The 25,423-nt window shown below is 38.4% G+C and overlaps 1 protein-coding gene across 1 annotated transcript in view; it reads left to right on the top strand.

The window, feature by feature from the left end:
• PKD2 (polycystin 2, transient receptor potential cation channel) overlaps positions 1–25,423 on the top strand; it is an 80,062-nt gene that overhangs the window by 48,192 nt on the left and 6,447 nt on the right. The window contains exons 11-13 of the mRNA XM_079769964.1: positions 16,197–16,318; positions 16,575–16,692; positions 17,791–17,954. Coding sequence (XP_079626090.1) covers positions 16,197–16,318; positions 16,575–16,692; positions 17,791–17,954 — 404 coding nt within the window. The remainder of the gene's footprint in view (positions 1–16,196; positions 16,319–16,574; positions 16,693–17,790; positions 17,955–25,423) is intronic.

Genomic DNA, 25,423 nt, shown 5'->3' with positions numbered 1-25,423 from the left:
AGGCATGTTCACTAATTAATGTTTATTTTTCTAAATATGTTTTATTGATTTTTACTGATAGAGGAAGGCAGAGGGATAGAGAGATAGAAATATTGATGAGAGAGAAATATTGATTTTTTTTTAGAATTCTCATGTAAGTGCTTGTTTAAGCCAATTTAAAAGTTTTATATATATATAAAAACATTTATTAAGTTTATATATATTTATTAAGTCTATATATATATATATATATATATATATAGACTCAAATATTTATTAAGTCTATATATATATATATATATATATATATATAGACTTAATAAATATTTGATCAGAAATTTAGTCAAATATTACACACACACACACACTAACAGTATCATCCAGAGGGAGAAAAGGCCACACAACACACATGAACATACAAACAGGCATGGACAAGAAACTCCTAGTCTTCATTGTAAAACTACTGCCATAGGACAGATAAGATCATGTAAAAGAACAGGTGGGTCCATACTCTCTTTCTGGCAGAATACTAGTAAATTAAGGTTACCCATGTAGAAAGCTAAAGCTTTTTCTTACTAATTTTTGTGGAGAAAGCACTTAATATTCGTATGTTTTCGCAAGGGAGCCTTGGAGCCATAGAAGCAGTTTGTGCTTTCAAAAGCACTCTAGTCTTCCTTTTCTCTCTTCAGCCTCAGGAATTGTGGACGATAAAGATAACTGGGCTTTGAACTTCTTCTAGAGCTGCATTTCTGGTTTCACAAAAATTTGTAAGATAAGAACAATTGCTCTCAAAAATTCGTCTGTAACTTAAGTTGGCCTACCTATCTAATTACATAACCCCTAATTTGCTTCTTTCCCTCTGGATGTACAGTTTTATTTTACTTTAGGAAAGGGCTCAAAATAATTTTTTTAAAATTCTTATTAGGCTCTGACATTGGTTTCTAATTTGACTAAATTTCTTTTTTTTTTAAATATATTTTTACTAATTTCAGAGAGTAAGGGAGATAGAGATAGAAACATCAATAATGGGAGAGAATCATTGATTGGCTGCCTCCTGCACACACCCCCAATGGGGTGTTGAGCCTGCAGGCATGTGTCCTGACCAGGAATCAAACCGTGACCTCTTGGTTCATAGGTCAATGCTCAACCACGGAGCCATGCAGTCAGGCTAATTTGACTAAATTTCTGATCAAAAATTTAGTAAGTCCTTTCAGATATCTTGTTAGGGTTCAGCAGGGACAAAGAGTAAATATATGTGGCAGTACTAAACAATTCTGTGGACCCAAGAGGGCACAAAGGTTACTAACTTCTGGAGTCTTTTTCTCTGATAGCCAAACGAAAGAACTGACAGCTTCATGTCCCAGCTCCCCGGTGAGACAGTGTCTGCTTCCATCGTGCACTCAGATAAAGGAGATGCAATCAATTAAAGTTGACCTAACTTTTTTTAAACATAAAGCTTATTTTAAAATTCCAGTTTCAACAATCTTATCAATTCTTACATTTTCATATTCTTATGATGTAATTATAGCCCGAGTCAGGGCTTCACCAGTAGGTTTTGGTGCCCTAGTTCATGAATTCACAGGAGTCCTGGAAACTTCTCTTTTCTGTCTCCTGACCATTTTACCCACTCTTGAGTAAAAAGGCTTTGGGTCTCCCTCCAGCAGGGGGTCAGAGCTAAGAGACCCTGGTCCTGTTACCAATCTTAATTTAACAAATCTGATTGTCATCCCTAGTGATTGCTGGTCAGGTTTCTTACTGTAATCATTTCTTTACAGTCTTTTACATTTCTCCACACTGTGGTAAATAGAGCAGACTTGTTTGGGGCCCTTTGAATTGGAGGGAACAACAAGGGTTCAATCTGACCCATTATTCATTTGGTAGTGCTTATTAAAACCTTGGTTTTGACCCCATCAATATCTGCTTTATTTATTCCAATTTCTTTCACATTCCTCATAATAGCCATTATAAGTTTAGAACATAATTTCTTTGGGGGCTGGCAGCACTTGGGTGGGACCCTAGCCGTAGTTTAGCCCCTGCCTCTGTCTGGCCATTGGAACTTCCAACTTGACAGTTACCAAGCCGAGTTTTAAGGATATAACATTTTGGTTGTCATTAAGTAAGGTTTTGCCATTCTTTTTCTTTCATTTTTTTTCTTACCTGCAGGACAGTTGTACTTCCAATGTCCTGATTTATTTTTGTTTTGTTTTTTATAATATCTACAAATGTCTGAAGGCAAATGGGAGGGGATCTTTTTTTAAAATAAATATAAATTTTATTGATTGCAGAGAGGAAGGGAGAGAAAGATAGAAACATCAATGATGAGAGAGAATCATTGATTGGCTGCCTCCTGCACACCCCCTACTGGGGATTGAGCCCAAAATCCGGGCATGTGCTCCACAGGCTGATGCTCTATCCACTGAGCCAAACCAGCTGGGGCAGGGAAGGGGTCTTAATGGACTTCGATGTTGTTCTGATTTCTGTCCTTCCATCTTATTAAGGGAATCATAATGGTTAGCTATTATAGCAATAGGAGAGCTCTCTAAGAAAAATGTTTCTTTTCCATTGAGAAGTTTTTCCAATAAAAAGGATCTATAGTCTGGCCTTGACAGTGGAATCTACAGTAATTCGAACCAATACTATGGACATAAAAGGCTTTTCCCAAGGAGAGTGAAAAAAGATGCAACCTCACAAGAAAGTTTATTCCCAAAGTTAGCCTAAGAAATATAAAGGGCAGGGTGGGGAGAAGGGACAGACACTGTCTTTAAGCAGCTGTTCCAAAACACAGGGAATCACGTGCTTTACCTTTTGAACAGAATAAGGTTTTAAGCTTCCCTAAGCTTGTATCCACAGACTGTTGGGCTACTCACCAGACACATTTGCATTCTCCAGCTGGCAGAGATGACAGATGTGTCTAGGAGGAACAGGATAGATACAGCAAATTCCCTGGAGAGCTTGTCTTGGCTGAATAGAGAGCAAGGTGCACCTTGGCAAGCGCACTCTCTGGGTGGTAGGAGCCAGAGAGAAAATTCTTTCACCGGTCATAAGGCCACGTTCTTAGGGCAAATAACAAGACAAATTGAGAGAAATCAGACAGAGAAAAACAAAACCTTGGATACTCACCAAATAACCAAGAGTCGCTTCTCTAAGAAACTAGTTTAACAGATATTTTCTTCTGCCAATACAAATTTAAAAGAGAGAAAAAGTTTCTCACCACTCTTGCTTCAACCAGATCCCACAGAAGGAGATCTGGGAGTGTACCAGTATGGTAAGAACCCTTACCTGACATAACCCTTAGCCGGGCTGTGTCAGACACCCCAGGACCTCCTCATCTGCAGCAGCCTCGTGGGGAAGTGCGGGGTTCCAGCCACTGAGTTCATCCTGCTCACAGCACCAGCTGTGGGAGAGGAAGGAACTTTCCTCTACCCTCAGTTCTTCTGGCTGAAACAGATTAGCAAGAGAAAATAACCAAATCTAAAATATACATATGTAGCCCTCACTTATTTGGCTCAGTGGATAGAGCATTGGCCTGTGGACTGAAGGGTCCCAGGTTCGATTCCGGTCAAGGGCACATGCCCACGTTGCGGGCTCGATCCCCAGTAGGAGGCGTGCAGGAGGCAGCCGATCAATGATTCTCTGTCATCATTGATATTTCTCTCTCTTCCTCTTCCTTCCTCTCTGAAGTCAATAAAAAAATCTATATATAAAAAGAAAAATATTTTAAAAGTATTTAAAATATATATATAGGAATCTCATATAAATGAGAGTCAGAAACTTCACATGCACAAGAGGTTCAGAGATAGAAACGTGGAGCATGGAGATAGGAACATGGGTGTACAAGACATTTCTGAGCTACAAATGATGTAAGGTGCCTTGGAGGCATCAGCTGCCCTATAGGCAGGTCAAAGGTGGTTATCTCGGATAATTGCTTTTAATGGGCAAGGCTCCCAATTCAAGTTCTTCTAGGTTGTTAAGGGAAGGTCAGAAGTTTCTCTTGCATCTGTGGCTAAAGTTGCCTTTAGCTCAAAACAATCTGCGTACCACAGAGGTACATTTTGGGGTAACTTGTTCTGAACTCCCACAATACAATGCTAATTACTTTACATATGTTATTATTTATATCTGATGACAACTATGTCAATTGATAGCTAATACCCACTCTCTAGGGATGATGTAACACATGTCCAAGGTCACATAGCTGTTGTGCTGAGTCATAGCATATGCCCTTAACCCATTCAAAAGACTTTGCATATGGTAAAAGGAGCTTGTTTTATTTGGATAGGAAGAGACAATTCTAGTGCATTCTGCTTTCAGTAACTTAATATGAACTGTTCAAAGTGAACAGTTGAGATGCCTCTAAGAATCTGGAACTTAATTAATTTTTTTTACATTCCAGAGTGCTGTTATGGAAATAAGTTGCAGTGTAAATCACACTTTTCTTCTCATATATGCAATAAAAAATAGTCAGTTCTGAGATATTCAGGGTGGTTGGCTTCTTTTTTTTTTTTTCCCCTTTGGAAAGAGTAAAATTTTAATTTGTTTTATTCAGAGCATCTCTGACTTTGAAGTGATCAACTTTTATCTTGGTCCCCACTGGCCTGGCTGCCCAAATATTCAATAAAAGCGATTTGGGGAGTACCCACTCATCATATTTGATTTGTGGGAATATTTACCATCATGGTCTATGGAGCTGCCGCACACACCTGAGTCTAATCTTCCCATCAGAAAGGTGGCCCCTGTGGGAGGGGTCGTTGAAATCCCTACATTGAGGTCCACTGGATAAGAGAGGGCTACATGACATTGTGATTTAGAAGGTTTTAGAATAAATTTTTTACAAAGAAATAAAACACTTTAATTTTGGATGTTTCTAATATTTTAAATTTGAATGTAGTAAATAAACATTCATTTTTTTTAATGTTCCTATGACTTTATAGCCAACAATAAAGAAGCTTTTAATGTTTGACAAAAAGATTTAAAGGTCATGGAGCAATCATAATTTTTCCTGTTGATTATTAACGTCACTTTGTATAGTTTGAACTTGCGTGGTCATTTCACAGTCCTGCACTATAGTGCAAAGCAAAGTCTGCCTGTAGTTTATTAATGAAAAATCCACTTCCACATTGTACTGAAATATATACTAACATATATATATATAGATATAGATATAGATATAGATATAGATATAGATATAGATATAGATATAGATATAGATATAGATATAGATATAGATATAGATATAAAGAAAGAAAGAAAGAAAGAAAGAAAGAAAGAAAGAAAGAAAGAAAGAAAGAAAAAAAGAAAGAAATTACTATGAGATAACAGAAAATAAACAATTTATGACTCAGGTTCCTCAGCATTCTTTTATTATTATTATTGATTTCAGAGGAGGAGAGAGGGAGAGAAAGAGACATCAATGATGAGAGAGAATCATCATCAATCAGCTGCCTTCCACACACCCCACACTGGGGATTGAGCCTGCAACCTGGGCATGTGCCCTAACTGGGAATCAAACCGTGACCTCCTGGTTCATAGGCCGACACTCAACCACTGAGCCTTGCCGGCTGGGCCCTCAGTATTCTTAAGAACTGTTGCACATTCCTAGTATTCTGAGGCAGACAGCTATGAAACATGTGCTTAGTTTCATTTCTATAACCTAAACTTGCATTCTCATATAAGCAAAAGACTCTTAGTTCTTTTGATTTACTGAAAGACCCTGACTTTTTCCATATAATACTTCCAAAAGAGTTTTATGGAAAACTCAAGATACGTCCCTTATTCATTTATTCAACACATACTTGTTGAGTGGTGTCCCAATTTCTCCTTCAGGGACGTAAGCACAGGTGACCAAGGGTGCCTCAGCCAGTCTCTAAACTGACACGTACGACCCAAGGTACTTACTTAATATTGACCGAGCATAAATTACACAGGAGACAGACATGCAATGCACGAATCACACACGGTTTATTTACCAGAGTTCTGGTGGTTTCCAGACCTCGGCAGGCCACCTGGGGATCCGCGCCGACAGACACACACACACTGGACGTTGGACGTTACAGCTGCGGCTCGGCGTCTTGTTTGAGGCCTCAGTTTCCGGCTCACTGTTTGGACTCACGGTCCACGGCAGAGCTTGGGCAGATGCAGGAAGGGGGGTGGAGAGTGACCGTCTGTGGAGGAGCAGAGCAGGCCTCTCTGATCTTCTTCTGGTGCTTCCTCTTTTTATGTGCCTAGATGGGCGTCTTCAGTGTGTCTTATCAGCGGGTCCCAGGAGCGTTGCATATCTGGTTTTACATATGGGGAGCAGATCACTTTTATCTATTTTCTACATACAGGCCACTCAGGGGTGTTTAATCAGCCTGTTTACATTACATTCAATACTTTTTAACATCATACTTTAATATCACACTGTAATTCCACACTTTGATACTTATTCTATATTATTCTTATCACTATTACTATAACATTCCACCCGGTGATTCCTGAAGGGTTTACCCCAAGGGAATCAATTATTTTTTATTTTATTGGGGATAAGGCATATAATGATTTTAGCAATCTTAACAAATAAACAAAAGAGGAAAATAATAGCCAATGCAAATAATATCTCCTTAATTAAAGTCCATGTAGCTTCAAATGAAGAGAGTCCATGCTGAATCCATGCGATGGGGTTGATGAAATTCCAATCAGGAGTGCAGGGGACGGTCCTCCATAAGGATAGGAGAGTGTCCGCTGTCTTGCAATTACGGTGTAGTTTTTTCAAGTCTTCCAAGGTTGTGATGGTTCCGGCGTTTGGGATGTAGGCTAAGTGATGTAGTTGTTCAGCTTGTGACTTCAAGGTCTTCATAGTATCTTTTACAAGGGGTTCTAAAGAGCTAAGCTTGTTAAAAGATTCATTAAGAGTAGGAGGTGCAGTATAATGTTTTTCTTGCAAGCATTGGTATAAGGGTAAAGAGGGTGAGAAGTATGGAGAGGTTTTGGTGTCAAAGAATGAATAATATATTTTATTATTAAAGGTGATGTTCATAGCATTAGTGATTAAGTGACAAGAATTAGGGAAGGAGTAGTTCACGTTCTTCCTTATTGTGTGATCATATACAGAGATATTTGTAAAGCAGGCGACAAAGTTGTGTCTGCCTATATTATACATGAGTGGTCTTGGGTCATGTGGAAGAAGTGATACAGGAAATGTATCTACAGATAGTGGTTGGAATGCAATGAAGATATTTGGAGTGAATTGTATTAGTGAAGATTTTAAGAAGAAATAAGGTTCCACATATAGCATGTCTCCATTAGGCATTGCATATTCATTATTGTTCATGTGTATTGGTATATTCAATGTAGGATATGCCACTAAGTTTTCTCCTCCTACTGCTGTGAGTATTGAAAGTTCACAGTCTGAGTAGGAGCATCCTATAGGTTTTGTAAAGTCAATTGCAGCTATTGCATCATTCCACAATGGGTTCAGTCCTTGTCCCCTGACAATGAGAGACAAAAGGTCTCGGGCTTGTGTTAGGGAATTTTGTATAAGTTGACATTGTTGTCTAAATTGGTATTTTTGGAATCTTTGATTAATGTCCTCTATGTCTTGATGTAATGTGTGCATATAGTGATCCTGTTCCTTAACTATGTCTGATAAGAGCATAACTTGCTGATGGGTTTGTGCTGCCAGTTGATAGGCACTGTCAAATGATTTAGAGATGAGTTCTAATGTTTTAGTTTCAAATTCAGTTGTATGGTGGAAGTATTTATTTAAATCATTAGTTAATTTTAACTGAATTTGCTATAGATACAGATGCTGCGATTGATGCCAATGCAAAGGAAGCTGCGTCTAGTTGTAAGAGTTTCCTTCCTGAATGTTGTCTAAATTTTTGAGGGAATGGTGCATTTCTGATTGGAATTGGGGGTTCTACATCTGCACAAGCTTTGACTAATGAGGAGGCTAGAAAATCATCTGGTGAGAAGTATATGATAGTTCTCTGAATCTGTGGTTGGAAAATTAGTCTACCTGGGTTATTGATTTGTATAATTACTGATGGGGCCTCAAGAAGTTTAGGTGCAGGTTTTGTAATGCCATAAGAATAGACAGGTGAGAAATGTAAGGTTCTTAAGCATGTCGTAGAATTGTAGCAACCTCTTTGCATGGTTCTAATAGGTTATTATAACATTTATCAGCAATATTAGGTATATAGTAGAAATCAGTGAAGGGTAGAAGAGAATGATTAGTCATGGGTGAATGGTGGTGGAGGAATAATTTCTTCCATCCGCCGTCTAAGTAATGTAGCATATATGATTGAAAACCAGTAGTGAAGGATCCAGCTATACGTTTTGCTTTTGATGGATTAATATAGGCTCCAAAGGTTGTAAACCAAGAAGTAGGTTTTAGTCCATAAGAAATATTATAATGTAAACTAATGAGTGGGTCATATCCTCTGCAAGCAAAATGTGAGTGATTTAGTGGTATAGGGGTAGGTCTTAATGTTGAGTTGGGATAAAGAACTGTATAGGTTGTTTGGTGTTGTTGGCCTGTGGTAAGATTTGAAAGAATGTTTGTAGAGGTGTAGCTAAATGTAAAATTTCTATAGCTTATAATGGGGAATGGTCCATATGAGTATGGGTGGTTTAAAAATGTAGGTTGTCGTGCTTGTTGATCATGTTTAGGAATAATTGCATAGGTGAGCATTTCTGTGACGCTTGGGGAGCAATCTAATAGATATGATGTTGTAGAGGAATTAAACATGAATAAAGGAAAAAATTTCTGTGTGTAGTTAGAGAAAAACATAGTTACATTTGCTAAGGAATTAGCTTGTTCTAGTATGTATCTTTTAGACTGCAACCAATCCGTTATAGCCATTGTCATTTTTGTGGATAATGTAGAGCAATTATAGGAGGGCATAATTGGTGGGTTGATTTTACCAATGGCTATGGTATTAGAACAAATGTGGGTTGAATTCATGACAAATTGTTCTCCTTGTGGGATTTCTGTAAAGGTATGTGTAATTATATCTGGGTAGTAAAGGGTGGTATAATTTATATTCCAGAATCCTAGAAATTGCTGTGATCTTAGTTTGTAAGAATTTGGATATAGCATATTGGGGGTTAGTCTTTGTAATAGATTTAGAACAGATTTGGCCAATTTCTTGTTGGGGTCAACACAATATATAGCTGGTTCTAGTTTGGTATAAAAATGAGTAAAGTTTGTCCCAGTGGTATTAATATGAAGGGAATTATTAGATATAGCTGCTGGAAAGCAAATTTGATATATGGTGCCAAACATAAGTGAATTCCAAAGTTTATGCATAGTTTCACCAGAGTCAAAATTGACAGGACTAATGAGGTCTGTCATCATCTGAGGTATGTGTCTAAATGGCCAGTAGTTGTTATCATGAGCTAAATATTCTTCTGGTGTGATGGCATCAGTTAAAGAGGTTATCATCACAGGGCCATATTCAGACTTTGACATGTGACATTTAATGCCTACACAAAAGTTGCCAAATGTTGGAAAATTTGGAAAGCCTGTTAAATAATATTGATAATAAGTTATGTCATTTTCTTTTACAATGTGTGTCATGTTATAATATGGTGAGATAGGAAAGCCTTCTGGTAGGGTTGGGTTCGTGGTGGGTGGTGAAAAGAATGGTTGTCTGTTAAAATAGGTTGATATGGGTGTTTCTGTTGTGAGTGTAGGTGTGGATGCCTCTGTTGTGTTCATCTCTTCATATTCATCATAATCCTCAAATTCATCTCCTTGTTCTCCTGTATACCAAAAATGCATGAGATGTTCTTGGAATGGAACTACATTAACTAGTGCTCTCTGAATGCAAGAATTATTTTCTATATTTAAATATGGATCTACATTTTGAACTATGTTTATAAATTTGGAATTGAGAGTTATAAGGGTATCAGTAGTTATATGATACGTTGTTGTGGGAGGATCTCTTGATTGGACATCTATAATGGAAACTGATCTCAGAGACAGAGAGTCCTGAAACCATTGTTGGGAAATGCATTCTTTCAATTGAGTGTGACCATATGTTCTCATAGAATTTTGTACATAATTCAATGTTTTAAGTTGGCAAAAATCTGGGTGGTAATATGATGGACACATCCTGTATGTGGAGTAATATTGTAAAGAAGTATTGAAAGAAAAATCACCTATAGTTAGTGAAAAGATTGAGTTATTTGCTGTAAGTGTGACTGGGTGGTGGAAAACATAATGTTTGTTTGGTTTAGTTAGTTGTATGGATAATTTATGGGTTATAGCTGGTTTTATGGTATCTGGCTTGCCAGTATTAGTAGTAGTAATAGTAGTAGGAAAAGTAGTAGTAGGTAAAGTAGTAGCAGGAACTTCAGTAGTAATATCAGCATTAGTAGAAGTACTAAAAGTGGTTGTAGTGCTAGAAGCACTAGAAATAACATCATTAACAAGAATATTAGTAAAGAGTAAAATCAATGTCCAGTGGAAAATTCCTCTGGGCCATCTAGTTCCATCATATGTTCCCATCTTTCTCTGTCTTCAAGTTCTCTCTGAGAGATTGTAGGGATATAGTTCCAAGGTGGTGTCAAATATTCAGCATTTAAGTCTCCTATGCAAATTATATTGAGTAATTCATTTGGGGTTGTTAATGGTGGAAGTGAGCTTGGGTATCTGTAAGCAGAATAGATTGCTTGTTCTCCTATGGCAATATAGTCTCTAAGTAGAGCATGAAAATGTACAGCTGTTTCTCCTGGCAAATATTCTTGTGCACATTCTGTTCAATGTATGATATGAGTGGTAGGAGGAGTGTAAGAGTGATTATGGCTGAGATAAGACAATAAATAAATAATATAATGTTAATTTAAAATCTTGGTTGTGTGTTTTGGATTTTGGTTTGTTGTAGTTCTCCCTTATCATTTACTGTCCAGTAAAGTGAGGCTCCACTGTCAGCTATGATTTCCTGCAAGGACAAGGAGTTATCCTTAGAGTTTTTTGTTAAGATTTTGTAAGGAATTTTCCTATTTGTTCTAGGTGGAGGGCTGAATTGGTATTCATTGATATTTTCAATGTGTGGAAGATATAGTTGTTCTAGGGGGGAGGGTCTGTTCTGTCTAGGTCTAGAATTCAATAAAAGGCATGCTTTATTTAAAAGAACTTGTAAAGATGGATATTTATTATCCATCAATAATGTTTGCATTTTATGTTTGAGGAGTCCATTGTGCCTTTCAATTGTTCCTGCTGCTGTTGGGTTGTATGATAAGTGAAAGTTCCAATCTATGTCATATTCTGCTGCCAACTTTTGTACAGATGTGGCAGTAAAGTGTGATCCTTGATCTGATTCTATGATTTGTGGCGGGCCAAAATGCATCATCCAGGTATTTAGGGAGCGTAATGTTGTATTTGCATCTGGATGTGACGATGCTGTGGCAGCAAGGATTCCTGTATTTACATCCACTAATGTGCATGCCTATTTTTGTGAATATGGTAAAATCTATCTGTAAGAGTTGGTTGGGTATATATGGCTTATTCATTCTAGGTGGCTGAAGTGTGCGGAACATGTGTGTTCCTTTGCAAACAGTGCATGCATTTATAGCTGATTTAATGTCTCTGATTGGGGCTTTTATGTTTCTTTTTAGAAACCAGTTTATAAGTACTGATTGTCCTATGTGTCCTAATGTTTGATGTATTTGTGTGATAAATGGTATGGTCAATTTCATTTCTAATTCTGGAGGTTGTATTTTGTATTTTCCATCTTCCTTTTTTAATTTAATTGATGGAATTGGTGGCAAGGAGTAAGAATTGTTATCTTCCTTTTTTAATGCTAATATTATTGTTAAAGATTTAGATTTATCAGTGATAGTGAGGTTATTTCCTGGTGTTAGTCCTTTTGCTAGTTGATCTACTATTTTGTTGTATAGTGTTGTTTTAGAGCTGTCACTAGCATGTGCATTGACATGTGTTACATATATTTTTATCTTTTGTGATAAAATATATATTTTTTCCCAATATTCTCTAGACCATAAATCTTTGCCATTAATTTGCCAATTAGTTTGTTTCCATTTTCCTGACCATAATATAATGCCATTATATACTGCCCAAGAGTCTGTAAATATATATATTTTGTTTTTGTGTCCGCACTGCTTCCTGTATAGCCATATATGCGGCTATAAGTTCTGCATGTTGTGCAGAATTGGACTCGCCAGACACAGTCAGAGCTTGTTGTGTCGCGGGAATGAAGGCTGCTGCCCTCCAGATGTTGCGGTCACCGGATACGGGGGCTGATCTGTCTGTAAACCAGGCATTTTTAAAGACAGGGGTGTATTTTGGCCCCTGTACACCTATAGATGTCTCTATAGGTTCAAACTTGTTGGCACAGGTGGGTGGCTCCACCTCAAGTTTGTTTACCTCCTCGGTGAGGAGGGCTGGTTCTCCGGAGCCGCTGATACAACGCGTGTTTATGTACCACTTCCACGCGAGTACCTTTTCTTCAATTTGGTTACCTGCCAACTCTTCCGCTGACATATTTAACCATGCCTTAAGAGGCAGGGTGCTCCTGATTGTTATTGGCTGTTGTCCTGTCAGAGGTTCTGTGTGTAGCAGTGCTGCATATAAAGTCCAAATCAATGTCTCAAAATATGAGTATTTAAAATGAGAGTATGGAAATTTCTTGGACCAGAATCCTACTGGCATTAGCTTATGGTCATCTTTCCCTTTTTTATATAGTCCCCAATTACCATGTTCTGATATAAAAGCAATATCTAGAATTACCTTGTCACCTGATTGTATATTTTGTAGTTGAGAGAAGAGGTGGATGTAGTGTTTTAATTGTTGGAAAGCTTCTTCCTGTTCTTTATTCCATTGGAAGTTTACTGCTTTTCTAGTTACTTTGTATATAGGTTTTGCTATGTCTGACAGATATGGTATGTGTTGTTTCCAAAACATAAATAATCCCATAACTTGTTGTGCTTCCTTTTTTGATGTGGGGCTTTTAAGTGAGTCTAATTTATTGATGACCTTATTTGGTACTGTTCTTCCTGTAGAATCCCAATGTATTCTTTAATCTGTCTATTTCTGTACAGTATTTTACAGTGTATTGGATTTGCCTTAATAATATTTCCTGTGATTCTTTCAATAGAAATCCTGTGTTTTCACAGGATTTTGTGGGTATATTATCTATGGCCATTAAAGAGATTTGGGATCCAGTGTATATTAAAAATGTTTTAAGTAAGATTAAATCATCTTGGGGTTTTATATTCAAAGTAATATATGGCCTCTTATCATTTTCCCTATAAAACTCGTCTGCTAGAGCAAGAGAGGTTAGTTTCTTCTTATGCCCCCTTGGTTGCCCTTCCATTGGGGGCGGGGGCCTTGGTAGTTTCCCTGTTGTCTGAATGGATTATTTCTGGGTTGTTGTTGAAATGGGTTATTCTTAGATTGGTAAGTGGGGAAGGGGTTTCTGGATTGGGTTTTATTGAATGAATTTCCAGATTGATTTTTTGTAAATGGGTTTTGTGGGGGTCCCCTTTTAAAGAAAGGGTTATTCACCTTCCAGTAAGGTTTTTGCTGTGCTAGGCATGGCTTTGGTTGTGTCCAATTTCTTCCCTTGTTCTGGAAATTATTATTATTTCTATACATATTCTGGGGTCCCCTTATTTCCTTCCTTATTTTATTTTATTTTATTATTTATTTATTTATTTATTTATTTTTTTAAAGAGTAATTTTGTGTTCTCTCCTCCTTTGCTACAAAGGTGAATTTTTTATCTGTAATCATGTCCTGATGGAGGGTGATTTTTTCCTTAATCTCATTTGGGGTTCTTGACCCTGCTAATAAATTTTGCATTTGTATTTTATATCCCTCGGGTGCATTTTTAATTAGACATCTTATGATGCCATCCACATTAGTGGCTTCCCAGGGATTATCTCCATGGTATATTCCATTAAGGATAGTTAATTTCCTCAATTGATGTTGGAGCTGGCCTATATTATTCCATGGTTTTGAAAATTGTGATGAGGAGAAATCTATATGGGGAAAAGACTTTTTCCAAGCCTTAGACACCCAGTGCCATATAGACGCCAGTGCCTGTCTTCCTTGCTGTTCTATGTCTTTTAGTAGTTGTTCTCTTAGTTTTGGGTGTTCTATTGCATCAATTACTTGTGGTAATTCATCTGCACTGACCATAAGGGTGTGGCCTCTCTTCTCATACAGATGTAGCAACCAATCAATGTCTGTCAGTTCTCCCTTTATTAATAGGCCTCTAAGTTCATTCATTTCTTGTCTAGTGAAGGAGGAAAATTCTACTGTCTCTCCTTCACCTTCTGTTCCTTCCTTCCTCGCCACCTTTTTTTTCTTACTATGGCTGGCTTGCTAGAATATTGTCCTATCACCTTTTGTGCTAATCTTTTGCCTTTATCATTATCTTCCTGAAGATTACGAATTGTATGTAGAAGTATTGGGATCACCTCTTCAGGTGAAGCCCTTTGAATTACTGGTATTAATGTGTCAGGGTTATTGGTTACTTTCTCTCCCAATCTGGGAGTGTATCTGACCTTGCATTTCTCCCTGAGGCTGTCCTCTAGGGTGCACCATTTACTTTCAGCCGGTATGTTAGCTAGTCGTTCTTTATTCCTCCTTAGTTTCTGCTAGAAGCTTCTGAGTTATTCCATTTTAATCTTCCTTGCTATCTTGAAGGCAGTCCGGACAAATTATTATTTTAGGACCTGCTCTCACAAAGGGATAGATGGCACAAGGGGAAGTTTCCCTCTGGACTTCAGTCAGGTATATATTGCAAAGAAAGAGATAATTGTGAGCCTTTCTTAAGAAATTCAGGATCCTGTTTTGTAATTTATGCTCTGCCATTCATTTATAAAATCTATATTTATATATATATTCCTCTTTCTTTCCTTAATTTGCAATGAGAGAATTATTCCTTCCAACCACAATTCCTCCGTCCCGTTTATGCCACGGTTGTGCTGCCTACGTAAGCTGTCGGTTGGTATAATCCGCCAACTCGGGTCCCTCCACCGATTTCTCAAGCCTAGTTTCCCCTTTCGCGTGTCCTTCCTCTTGGCTGCCTCCACAGCCCCTTGCTTGCGTAAACGGTCGGCAGATATAACCCGTCTGCACGGCTCCGCTTGGGCAGAGAAACTGCTAGGACCCTCCGGTGTTTGCCTTCGGGAGTCAGCCTCTCCTGGGCGTGCCCTTACGGTGGACGACTTTTAGTTTGAAGCAAGCTCAAGGTTTTTCAGAAGTGACACCGATCGGTTCTCTATGCCTGATTACTTTCGGGTTTGGGTGGACAACATTATCTGCTCTTAGCAGGCTCAGCACTTGACATCAGATTTGGCTAGAAGCTTCCCCTTTTCTCTCTTATTCAAATTGATCTCCGCTGTGCCCGGAGCAATTTAGAAAAATTAATTTGGGAAATTTGGTTTCACTTACCCCCTTAATGTCCAATTTTAATTTAGCAACTGCCGACTACGCCAATTGTCCCAATTTCTCCTTCAGGGACGTAAGCACAGGTGACCAAGGGTGCCTCAGCCAGTCTCTAAACTGACACGTACGACCCAAGGTACTTACTTAATATTGACCGAGCATAAATTACACAGGAGACAGACATGCAATGCACGAATCACACACGGTTTATTTACCAGAGTCCTGGTGGTTTCCAGACCTCGGCAGGCCACCCGGGGATCCGCGCCGACAGACACACACACTGGACGTTGGACGTTACAGCTGCGGCTCGGCGTCTTGTTTGAGGCCTCAGTTTCCGGCTCACTGTTTGGACTCACGGTCCACGGCAGAGCTTGGGCAGATGCAGGAAGGGGGGTGGAGAGTGACCGTCTGTGGAGGAGCAGAGCAGGCCTCTCTGATCTTCTTCTGGTGCTTCCTCTTTTTATGTGCCTAGATGGGCGTCTTCAGTGTGTCTTATCAGCGGGTCCCAGGAGCCTTGCATATCTGGTTTTACATATGGGGAGCAGATCACTTTTATCTATTTTCTACATACAGGCCACTCAGGGGTGTTTAATCAGCCTGTTTACATTACATTCAATACTTTTTAACATCATACTTTAATATCACACTGTAATTCCACACTTTGATACTTATTCTATATTATTCTTATCACTATTACTATAACAAGTGGCCAACTTACATCCAGTGCTGTGCCGGGTTTACAGTAATTACTACTGTAAATTGAAGGTGAAGCAAATGCAAAGCGAGAATGCACTCAACTAAGTCTTTTGTTTTCAACAGGGCTACCATAAAGCCTTGGTCAAACTCAGACTAAGAAGAAATACTGTGGATGACATTTCAGAGAGTCTGCGGCAAGGGGGAGGCAAGTTAAACTTTGATGAACTTCGACAGGATCTCAAAGGGTGAGAATCAGACTTTCTGAGGGCCTGGAGAGTTCCTCATGTAAAGATACATTCTTGAGGATAAGGGTATCCCTGGCCCAAGAACTCATAGAGACACCTTTTTTTCAGAGGTGGGTGTCTTCCTGGAGCATATTATAAGAGGAGGACTGTCCCCAATCCAGCAATTTCTCCTTTCCTCCCTGTATTTGGGTGTTTCTGTGTTGGGGTTGGACCATGTATGTGAATGAGTTCATCTGTAACCTCTTGATCATTTCAGGAAGGGCCATACTGATGCAGAGATCGAGGCAATCTTCACAAAGTACGACCAAGATGGAGACCAGGAACTGACTGAACATGAACATCAGCAGATGAGAGATGACTTGGAAAAAGAGAGGGTGAGTTAAGTTTAGGAGAACATGATTTGATTCAGCACCCACGATGTTTCAGACACCATACTAAGTAGTGGGTTACTGAGAGTCATTCTCTCTCTCTCTCTCTCTCTCTCTCTCTCTCTCTCTCTCTCTCTTATATCACTTTATGTATTAGTACCCTGCTTATCCCAACAAGAATATATAACACGATAATATATAAAAATGTAATAAGTTAGCATACATGTAAAAAAACAAAATGAAGAATGATGCAAAACAAAAGTAAAATATAAAACTGGACTATGAATGAAGCTAATAACACTTATGCTTATTAAGGTTGGGCTACAGATTTGGCCTTAAACTTCCTAGTAATGAACTTGAAAAGAGAAAACCGAGTAGTTTCATATTTCACAGTGTTCATGAGAGAGGGGGAGGGGCAATATTTCTTAGGAGATATAAAATTAGTTACTCTTGAAATCAACATTTAAAATAAAAGAGCTGCCTTCTAGTTGAATATTTATTAAACTATTAAAAGTAAACTGACATGGGCTTTTATAATAAAAAATAGGTTAAAACTTTAATGTGAACTTTAAAAATAAATGGTTAAACAATAGATGGTAATTGAGGTACAAAGAATGAAGGTGCATGTTAAACATAAAAGTCATTTTCCTATGAGAAGATAGTATAGAAAAGTGATTTCTAAATGCTGCTCCACAGAACAAGACCATTAGGTGAAAAACCACCAATCATAGTGAAATGTGAACAAGAAGACAAGGAGTACAATTTTCACAAGACTGTATTTAGCCAAATTTTTATTCTGAGATTATATCTTTCCTACTTTGTAGCTATTAAATGGGTTATCTTTTATTAAAAGGTATATTTCTTCATTTACTTTTTCTATGTTCTTTCTTGTCTAAAAAACAACTTAATAACTCCTCACTGGTAATTAAAATCTGTTGTGAAAATTTGACAATGCATGAAATTACCAAGTGTGGGAATTCCAGTCTGGTGTGAACCACAGAGAAACCAGAGGTAAATGGCACATGCCCATTTCTCATTGGTCCAAGTCTTGGGTGAAGTTCTGTGGGGTCTAGGTATTCCTGCTCAATTGCCACATTTCTTCAGGAGGACCTGGACTTGGATCACAGCTCTTTACCACGTCCCATGAGCAGCAGAAGTTTCCCACGAAGCCTGGATGACTCCGAGGAGGAGGATGATGAAGACAGTGGGCACAGCTCCAGAAGGAGAGGAAGCATCTCCAGTGGGGTTTCTTATGAAGAGTTTCAAGTGTAAGTATAAAGGCATTGCCATACAACTTTGCTTTGACCCACCTCCTTTGTCCCATTATTATCAAATGCATTAGGACATTTATTTTATGTACATTTGTCTTGTACTGTTGCTTTTTAAATCAGTTAAGAGAAAAAGGAGGAAATTATGAATTCATATTGCCTTATATTTATACTAATAAAAGGGTAATATGCTAATTAGACCGGATATCTTCTAGACATCCTTCTGGACAAAGCCATGGTGGCAGGGGCCAAGGCAGAGGTGATTAGGGGCGATCAGGCCGGCAGGGGAGGGCAGTTAGGGGGCGATCAGGCCGGCAGGGGAGGGCAGTTAGGGGGTGATCAGGCCAGGAGGGGAGGGCAGTTAGGGGTGATCAGGCAGGCAGGCAGGCGAGCAGTTAGGAGTCAGCAGTGTCGGATTGCAAGAGGGATGTCCGACTGCCGGTTTAGGCCCGGTCCCACAGGGATCGGACCTAAACCGGCAGTCAGACATCCCCCAAGGGGACCCAGATTGGAGAGGGTGCAGGCCGGGCTGAGGAACGCCCCCCCCCCTTGTGCATGAATTTCATGCACCGGGCCTCTAGTAGTTACATAATTACCTTTACCAGTGCTCTTTGTTTTTTCATGCAAATTATAATTACAGTACTGTCTGGGACCATTTGCTTTCAGCTTGCAGAACTCCTTTAGTATCTCTTCTAAAGCAAGCCTGCTTGCATGGATTCTCTTAGTATTCACTGATCAAGGAATATTTTTTATTTTACTTTTATTTATTTCTGGCCTCTATTGTTTCAGATGAGAACACAGCTGTTCATCTTACTGAGGTTCCCCTGTACGTGACAAATTATTTTTCTCTTGCTGCTTTCAAGATTTTTCCTTTGTCTTTATCTTTCAGTATTTTTACTATGATATATCTGAGTATGGATCCCTTTGCAGCTATCCTATCTGATGTTTATAAAGCTTCTTGAATGTGTAATATTTCCATCAAATTTAGTAAGTTTTCAACCATTATGTCTTCAGATATTTTACTGCTCCTTTCCTCTCTCCTTCTCTTGTTATGTGTGTGTTGAGGTGCTTAATGGTATTCCACATTTTTCTTAGGCTCTGTTCATTTTTCTTCATTCTTTTTTCTCTCTGTTCTTCAGTTGCATATTTTCTACCCACCTTCAAGTTCACTGACTCTTTCTTCTGTAGTTTAAAATCTACTGTTGAGACCCTCTAATGAATTTTTTCATTTAATGGGTTGTACTTTTCAACTCCATAATTTCTATTTGGCTCTTTTTAATAATCTCTATCGCTTTATTGATATTCTCTATTTGATAAGACAATGACATCATATTGTCTTTTATTTCTTTAAGCATGATTTCCTTTAGTTTTTGAATATATTTATAATAGCTACTTTGAACTCTTTGTCTACTAATTCTATCTGGGCCCTCTCAAAGCCATTTCTGTTGCCTGCTTCCCCACCCTGGTGTATGGTCACATTTTCCTGTTTCTGTGTCTCATAATTTTTTTATTGAAAACTAAAGATATTAAGTAATATTACAGAAATTCTGGATCCTAATTCTCCTTCCTCCAGGATGTGTTTCTGTTGCTGTTTGTTTTTTAGTGAAGTCAGCCTAGCCTGTCTTCTTTACCGTGTGAAGCCTCTGATGCTGCTTCGCAGAGGGCACAGCCAGACGGAGCGCACTGGCATCCTGGGAAGACTGGTTCTAGCAGGGCTCTCCTGGTCTTTCCCTGATTCTCTGTCAAGCCTCTGCCTCTGTTGATATCACTTCCACCTTTTAAGTTCCACTAATTGTTGGCTGATTGGCCTGTTGTTTTCAATAATGCCTCGGGATATAAATTGCTCTACAGACTTTTTAAGTTCAGGCCCCTTTGAAAGGTAATTTTTGAGGCCAGTCTTTAGCTGTCTTCTTAGCTGCTGTCTCCTTCCCTGGTTCTCTCTGGTAAACTAGCTGGTAAATAGTTTAATTTGTTGATCTCATGAAGTGACCAGTCTCCTCTTCACTCCTTATCACCACCATCTCCATTATTAGATGTGGGAAAAGAGCTTTATATATTTAGCCACTCTTGGCCTGGATCAGAGCTTCTAGAACATGGATTTTGGGTGGCAGCATGGGATGAGAAATGCTGGCAACCTGCCTCCTCCCTGGGAGATACTGTAGCTCTCCACTGGGATCTCAGGGGAGAGAGAGCCCTGTGTCCTCTGACCCACCCACCAAGAATGGTGCTTCTGTCCCACGGAGCTGGGGGCAGGTGAGATGGAGCAGCGTGTGCCTCAGGTGTCACAGACTCTCACTCTTCTTACTGAAATTTCATGGATTGCCTTAAATGCTTCTTTATTTGCTCTATGTTCTTAAGGAATTTTCAGAAATTAAAACAAAATTTTAAATAATATTCAATAGTTATGGTTGTTTCACTGGAGAGAGGGCCTACAGAGCCCTCGTGCCACCATTCCAGTTGTTTCCTACTTATTTTTTTAAGGATTCATAGCATTTTATTTATTCAAAATAATAAGGTCATAAGTGAATATACTACTTTCTAACTGCTTTGTTTACTTAATATATTGTGAACATCATTCTATTTCATTAAATATTCATTCAGAATATAATTTCTTTTTTTTTTTTTCAAATTTTTTATTAAGGTATTATATGTGTACATATCTTACCATTGCCCTCCCCACACCCTACTCCCATATATGCCCCCACCCCCCAGAGTTTTGCATCCATTGGTTATGCTTATATGCATGCATACAAGTCCTTTGATTGATCTCTTATCTCCCCCACCTCTCCCTAACCTTCCCCTTGTAATTTGACAGTCTGTTTGATGCTTTACTGTCTCTGTATCTATCTTTTTGTTCAAGTTTATAATGTTCTTTATTATCCATAAATGAGTGAGATCATGTGGTATTTTTCTTTCATTGACTGACTTATTTCACTTAACATAATGTTCTCCAATTCCTCCCAGGTTGCTGCAAATGATGAGAATTCCTTCTTTTTTATGGCAGCATAGTATTCCATTGTGTAGATGTACCACAGTTTTCTGATCCAGTCATCTGCTGACGGGCACCTAGGCTGTTTCCAAATCTTAGCTATGGTGAATTGCGCTGCTATGAACATAGGGGTGCATATATCCTTTCTAATTGGTGTTTCTAGTTTCTTCGGATATATTCCCAGGAGTGGGATTACTGGGTCAAATGGGAGTTCCATTTTCAGTTTTTTGAGGAAACTCCATACTGTTCTCCACAGTGGCTGCACCAGTCTGCAATCCCACCAGCAGTGCACGAGGGTTCCTTTTTCTCCGCATCCTCGCCAACACTTGTCGTTTGTTGATTTGTTGATGATAGCCATTCTGACAGGTGTGAGATGGTACCGCATTGTTGTTTTGATTTGCATCTCTCGGATAATTAGTGACGTTGAGCATGTTTTCATGTGTCTCTTGGCCTTCCTTCTGTCTTCTTTTGAAAAGATTCTATTTAGGTCTGTTGCCCATTTTTTTATTGGATCATTTATCTTCCTTTTATTAAGTTGTATAAGCTGCCTGTAGATGTTGGAGATTAAACCTTTATCAGTGATGCCATTTGCTAATATGTTCTCCCATGCAGTGGGCCTTCTTGTTGTTTTGTTGATGGTTTCTTTTGCTGTGAAAAAGCTTTTTATTTTGATGTAGTCCCATTTGTTAATTTTCTCTTTAGCTTCCATTGCCCTAGGGGCAGTGTCAGTGAAGAATTTCTTTTGGCATATGTCTGACATTTTGCTGCCTGTGGATTGCTCTAGTATTTTTATGGTTTCCCGTCTTATGTTTAAGTCCTGTATCCATTTTGAGTTTATTTTTGTGTATGGCGTAAGTTGGTGATCAAGCTTCATTTTTTTGCATGTATCTGTCCAATTTTCCCAACACCATTTATTGAAGAGACTGTCTTTATTCCATTGTATGTTCATGCCTCCTTTGTCAAATATTAATTGAGCATAGTGGTTTGGGTCAATATCTGGATTCTCTAATCTGTTCCATTGATCTATATGTCTGTTCTTGTGCCAGTACCAGGCTGTTTTGAGAACAGTGGCTTTGTAATACAGCTTGAAATCTGGTATTGAGATCCCTCCTACTTTATTCTTCTTTCTCAGGATTGCTGTGGCTATTCGGGGTCTTTTTTTATTCCAGATGAATTTTTGGAGAGTTCTTTCAAGGTCTGTGAAATATGCCGTTGGTATTTTAATGGGGAGTGCATTGAATCTATAGATTGCTTTGGGTAGTATGGACATTTTAATGATGTTGATTCTACCAATCCATGAACATGGTATGTTCTTCCATCTGTTTACGTCTTCCTCTATCTCTTTTTTCAGTGTCCTGTAGTTTTCCGTGTATAGGTCTTTTACCTCCTTAGTTAAGTTTATTCCTAGGTATCTTAATTTTTTTGGTGCGATGGTAAATGGGATTGCCTTTTTAGTCTCTCTGTCTGTAAGTTCACTATTGGTGTATAGAAAGGCCATAGATTTCTTGGCGTTAATTTTGTATCCTGCTACATTGCCGAATTCATTTATTAAGTCTATTAGTTTTTTGACGGAGTCTTTTGGATTTTTTATGTACAATATCATGTCGTCTGCAAATAAAGACAGCTTTACTTGTTCTTTTCCAATCTGGATGCCTTTTATTTCTTCTTCTTGTCTAATTGCAATGGCTAATACTTCCAGTACTATGTCAAACAGGAGTGGTGAGAGTGGGCATCCCTGTCTTGTTCCTGTTCTTAGGGGAAATGTCTTTAGTTTTTGTCCATTGAGTATGATGTTTGCTGTGGGTTTATCATATATAGCTTTTATTATGTTGAGGTATGAGCCATCTATTCCCACCTTGTTGAGAGCTTTTATCAAGAAAGGGTGTTGGATTTTGTCAAATGCTTTTTCTGCATCAATTGATATGACTATGTGATTTTTATCTTTCAATTTGTTTATGTGATGTATCACGTTTATTGATTTGCGGATATTGTACCATCCTTGCATTCCTGGGATAAATCCTACTTGGTCATGGTGTATGATCTTTCTGATGTACTGCTGGAGCCGATTTGCTAGAATTTTGTTGAGGATTTTGGCATCTATGTTCATGAGGGATATTGGTCTGTAATTCTCTTTCATTGTGTTGTCTTTATCTGGTTTTGGTATTAGGGTGATGCTGGCTTCATAGAAGAAGCTTGGAAGTGTTCCTTCCACTTGAATTTTTTGGAATAGTCTGAGGAGGATAGGTTTTAGTTCTTCCTTGAATGTTTGGTAAAACTCTCCTGTGAAGCCATCAGGCCCCGGGCTTTTGTTTGCTGGAAGCTTTTTGATGACTGCTTCAATTTCGTCCATAGTTATTGGCCTATTGAGCTGTTTATATTCTTCTTGATTGATTTTTGGAAGGTTATATTTTTCTAGGAATATGTCCATTTCCTCCAGATTGTCCAGTTTGTTGGAATAGAGTTGTTCGTAGTATTTTGTAACAATCCTTTGTATCTCAGCGGGGTCTGTTGTTATTTCACCTCTTTCATTTCTGATTTTGTTTATTTGGGTCCTCTCTCTTTGCTTCTTGGTGAGCCTGGCTAGAGGTCCATCAATCTTGTTTATCCTTTCAAAGAACCAGCTCTTGGTTTTGTTGATCTTATGTATTGTTTCTTTGGTCTCTATGTCATTTATCTCCGCTCTGATCTTTGTTATTTCCTTCCTTCTGGTTACACTGGGCTTTTCTTGCTGCTCTTTTTCTAGCTCTTTGAGTTGTAGGGTTAAGTAATTTATTACCATTGTTTCTTGTTTTTTGCAATAGGCCTGTAGAGCTATGAACTTCCCTCTCAAGACTGCTTTCGCTGTGTCCCATAGATTTTGGATTGTTGTGTTTTCATTGTCATTTGTTGCCATGATGTTTTTTATTTCTTCCTTGATCTCTCTGGTGACCCAGTCCTTGTTTAATAGCATGCTGTTTAGTCTCCATGTGTTTGATTTCTTTGGATTGTTTTTATTGTAGTTGATTTCCAGTTTTATGCCACTGTGATCTGAGAAGATGCTTGATATAATTTCTATCTTCTTGAATTTGAAGAGACTTTGCCTGTGACCCAGCATATGGTCTATCTTTGAAAATGACCCATGTGCACTTGAGAAGAATGTATATTCTGTGGCTTTGGGGTGAAATGTTCTGAAGATGTCAATTAATTCCATCTGGTCTAGTGAGTCATTTAGGATTGCTGTTTCTTTGCTGATTTTTTGTTTAGAGGATTTGTCCAGTGGTGATAGTGGGGTATTAAAGTCTCCTACTATGATTGTGTTGCTATTAATCTCTCCCTTGATATCCTCCAGGAGTTTTTTTATGTATTTGGGTGCTCCTATATTGGGAGCGTATATGTTTACCAGAATTATTTCTTCTTGTTGGATTTCTCCCTTTAGTATTATGAAGTGGCCTTCCTTATCTCTTGTTATGGCATTTCCTTTGAGGTCTATTTTGTCAGATATAAGTATTGCTACCCCAGCTTTTTTTTCATTTCCATTTGCCTGAAAGATATTTTTCCATCCCTTCACTTTCAATCTGTGTGAGTCTCTTGTTCTGAGGTGGGTCTCTTGTAGACAGCATATATATGGGTCGTGTTTTTTTATCCATTCAGCTACTCGATGTCTTTTGATTGGAGCATTTAGTCCGTTTACATTTAAAGTTATTACTGAAAGGTATTTGTTTGCAGTCATATCTATTTTTGTGTCTGTATTCCTTCTTACCTGTTTATTTCTTCTTTTTACAGTATTCCCTTTAGCAATTCTTGCATTGCTGGTTTGGTGGTGATAAACTCCCTGAGGCTTTTTTTGTCTGCAAAGCTCCTGATTTCCCCTTCAATTTTGATTGATAGTCTTGCTGGATATAGTATTCTTGGATTCAGTCCTTTGCTTTGCAACACTTTGTATACCTCCTTCCATTCACTTCTAGCTTGTTGTGTTTCTGATGAGTAATCATTTGACAATCTGATGGGTGTTCCTTTGTAGGTAACTCTCTGTCTCTCTCTTGCCGCCTTTAGGATTCTCTCTTTATCATTTATATTTGCCATTGAAATTATGACATGTCTTGGTGTGGGTCTTTTGGGGTTGATCCTGCTTGGGACTCTCTTTACTTGCGTAACTTTTATCTTTCCCATATCCGGGAAGTTTTCTGTCATTATTTCTTCAAATAGATTTTCTAATCCCTGCTGCTCTTCTTGTCCTTCTGGCAGCCCTATTATACGCATGTTACTTCGTTTCATGTTGTCCCGAAGCTCCCTTAGGCTTTCCTCCTGCTTTTTAATTTTTTTCTCCAATTGCTGTTCAGCTTGAGCTTGTTTCTGTACCTGATCTTCTAACTCACTAATTCGGTCCTCTGCTTCTTGTAATCTACTGTTGAAACTTTCCATGGTGTTTTTGATTGTAGCTATATCACTTTTCATTTCTTCCTGATTCTTGCATAAGTTGTTGATTTTCTCATCCATCCGA

The sequence above is a fragment of the Cnephaeus nilssonii genome (genome assembly GCF_951640355.1).
Source record: "Cnephaeus nilssonii genome assembly, chromosome: 1".
NCBI classification, from domain to species: domain Eukaryota; kingdom Metazoa; phylum Chordata; class Mammalia; order Chiroptera; family Vespertilionidae; genus Cnephaeus; species Cnephaeus nilssonii.
This window is presented reverse-complemented; position numbering and strand designations above follow the sequence as displayed.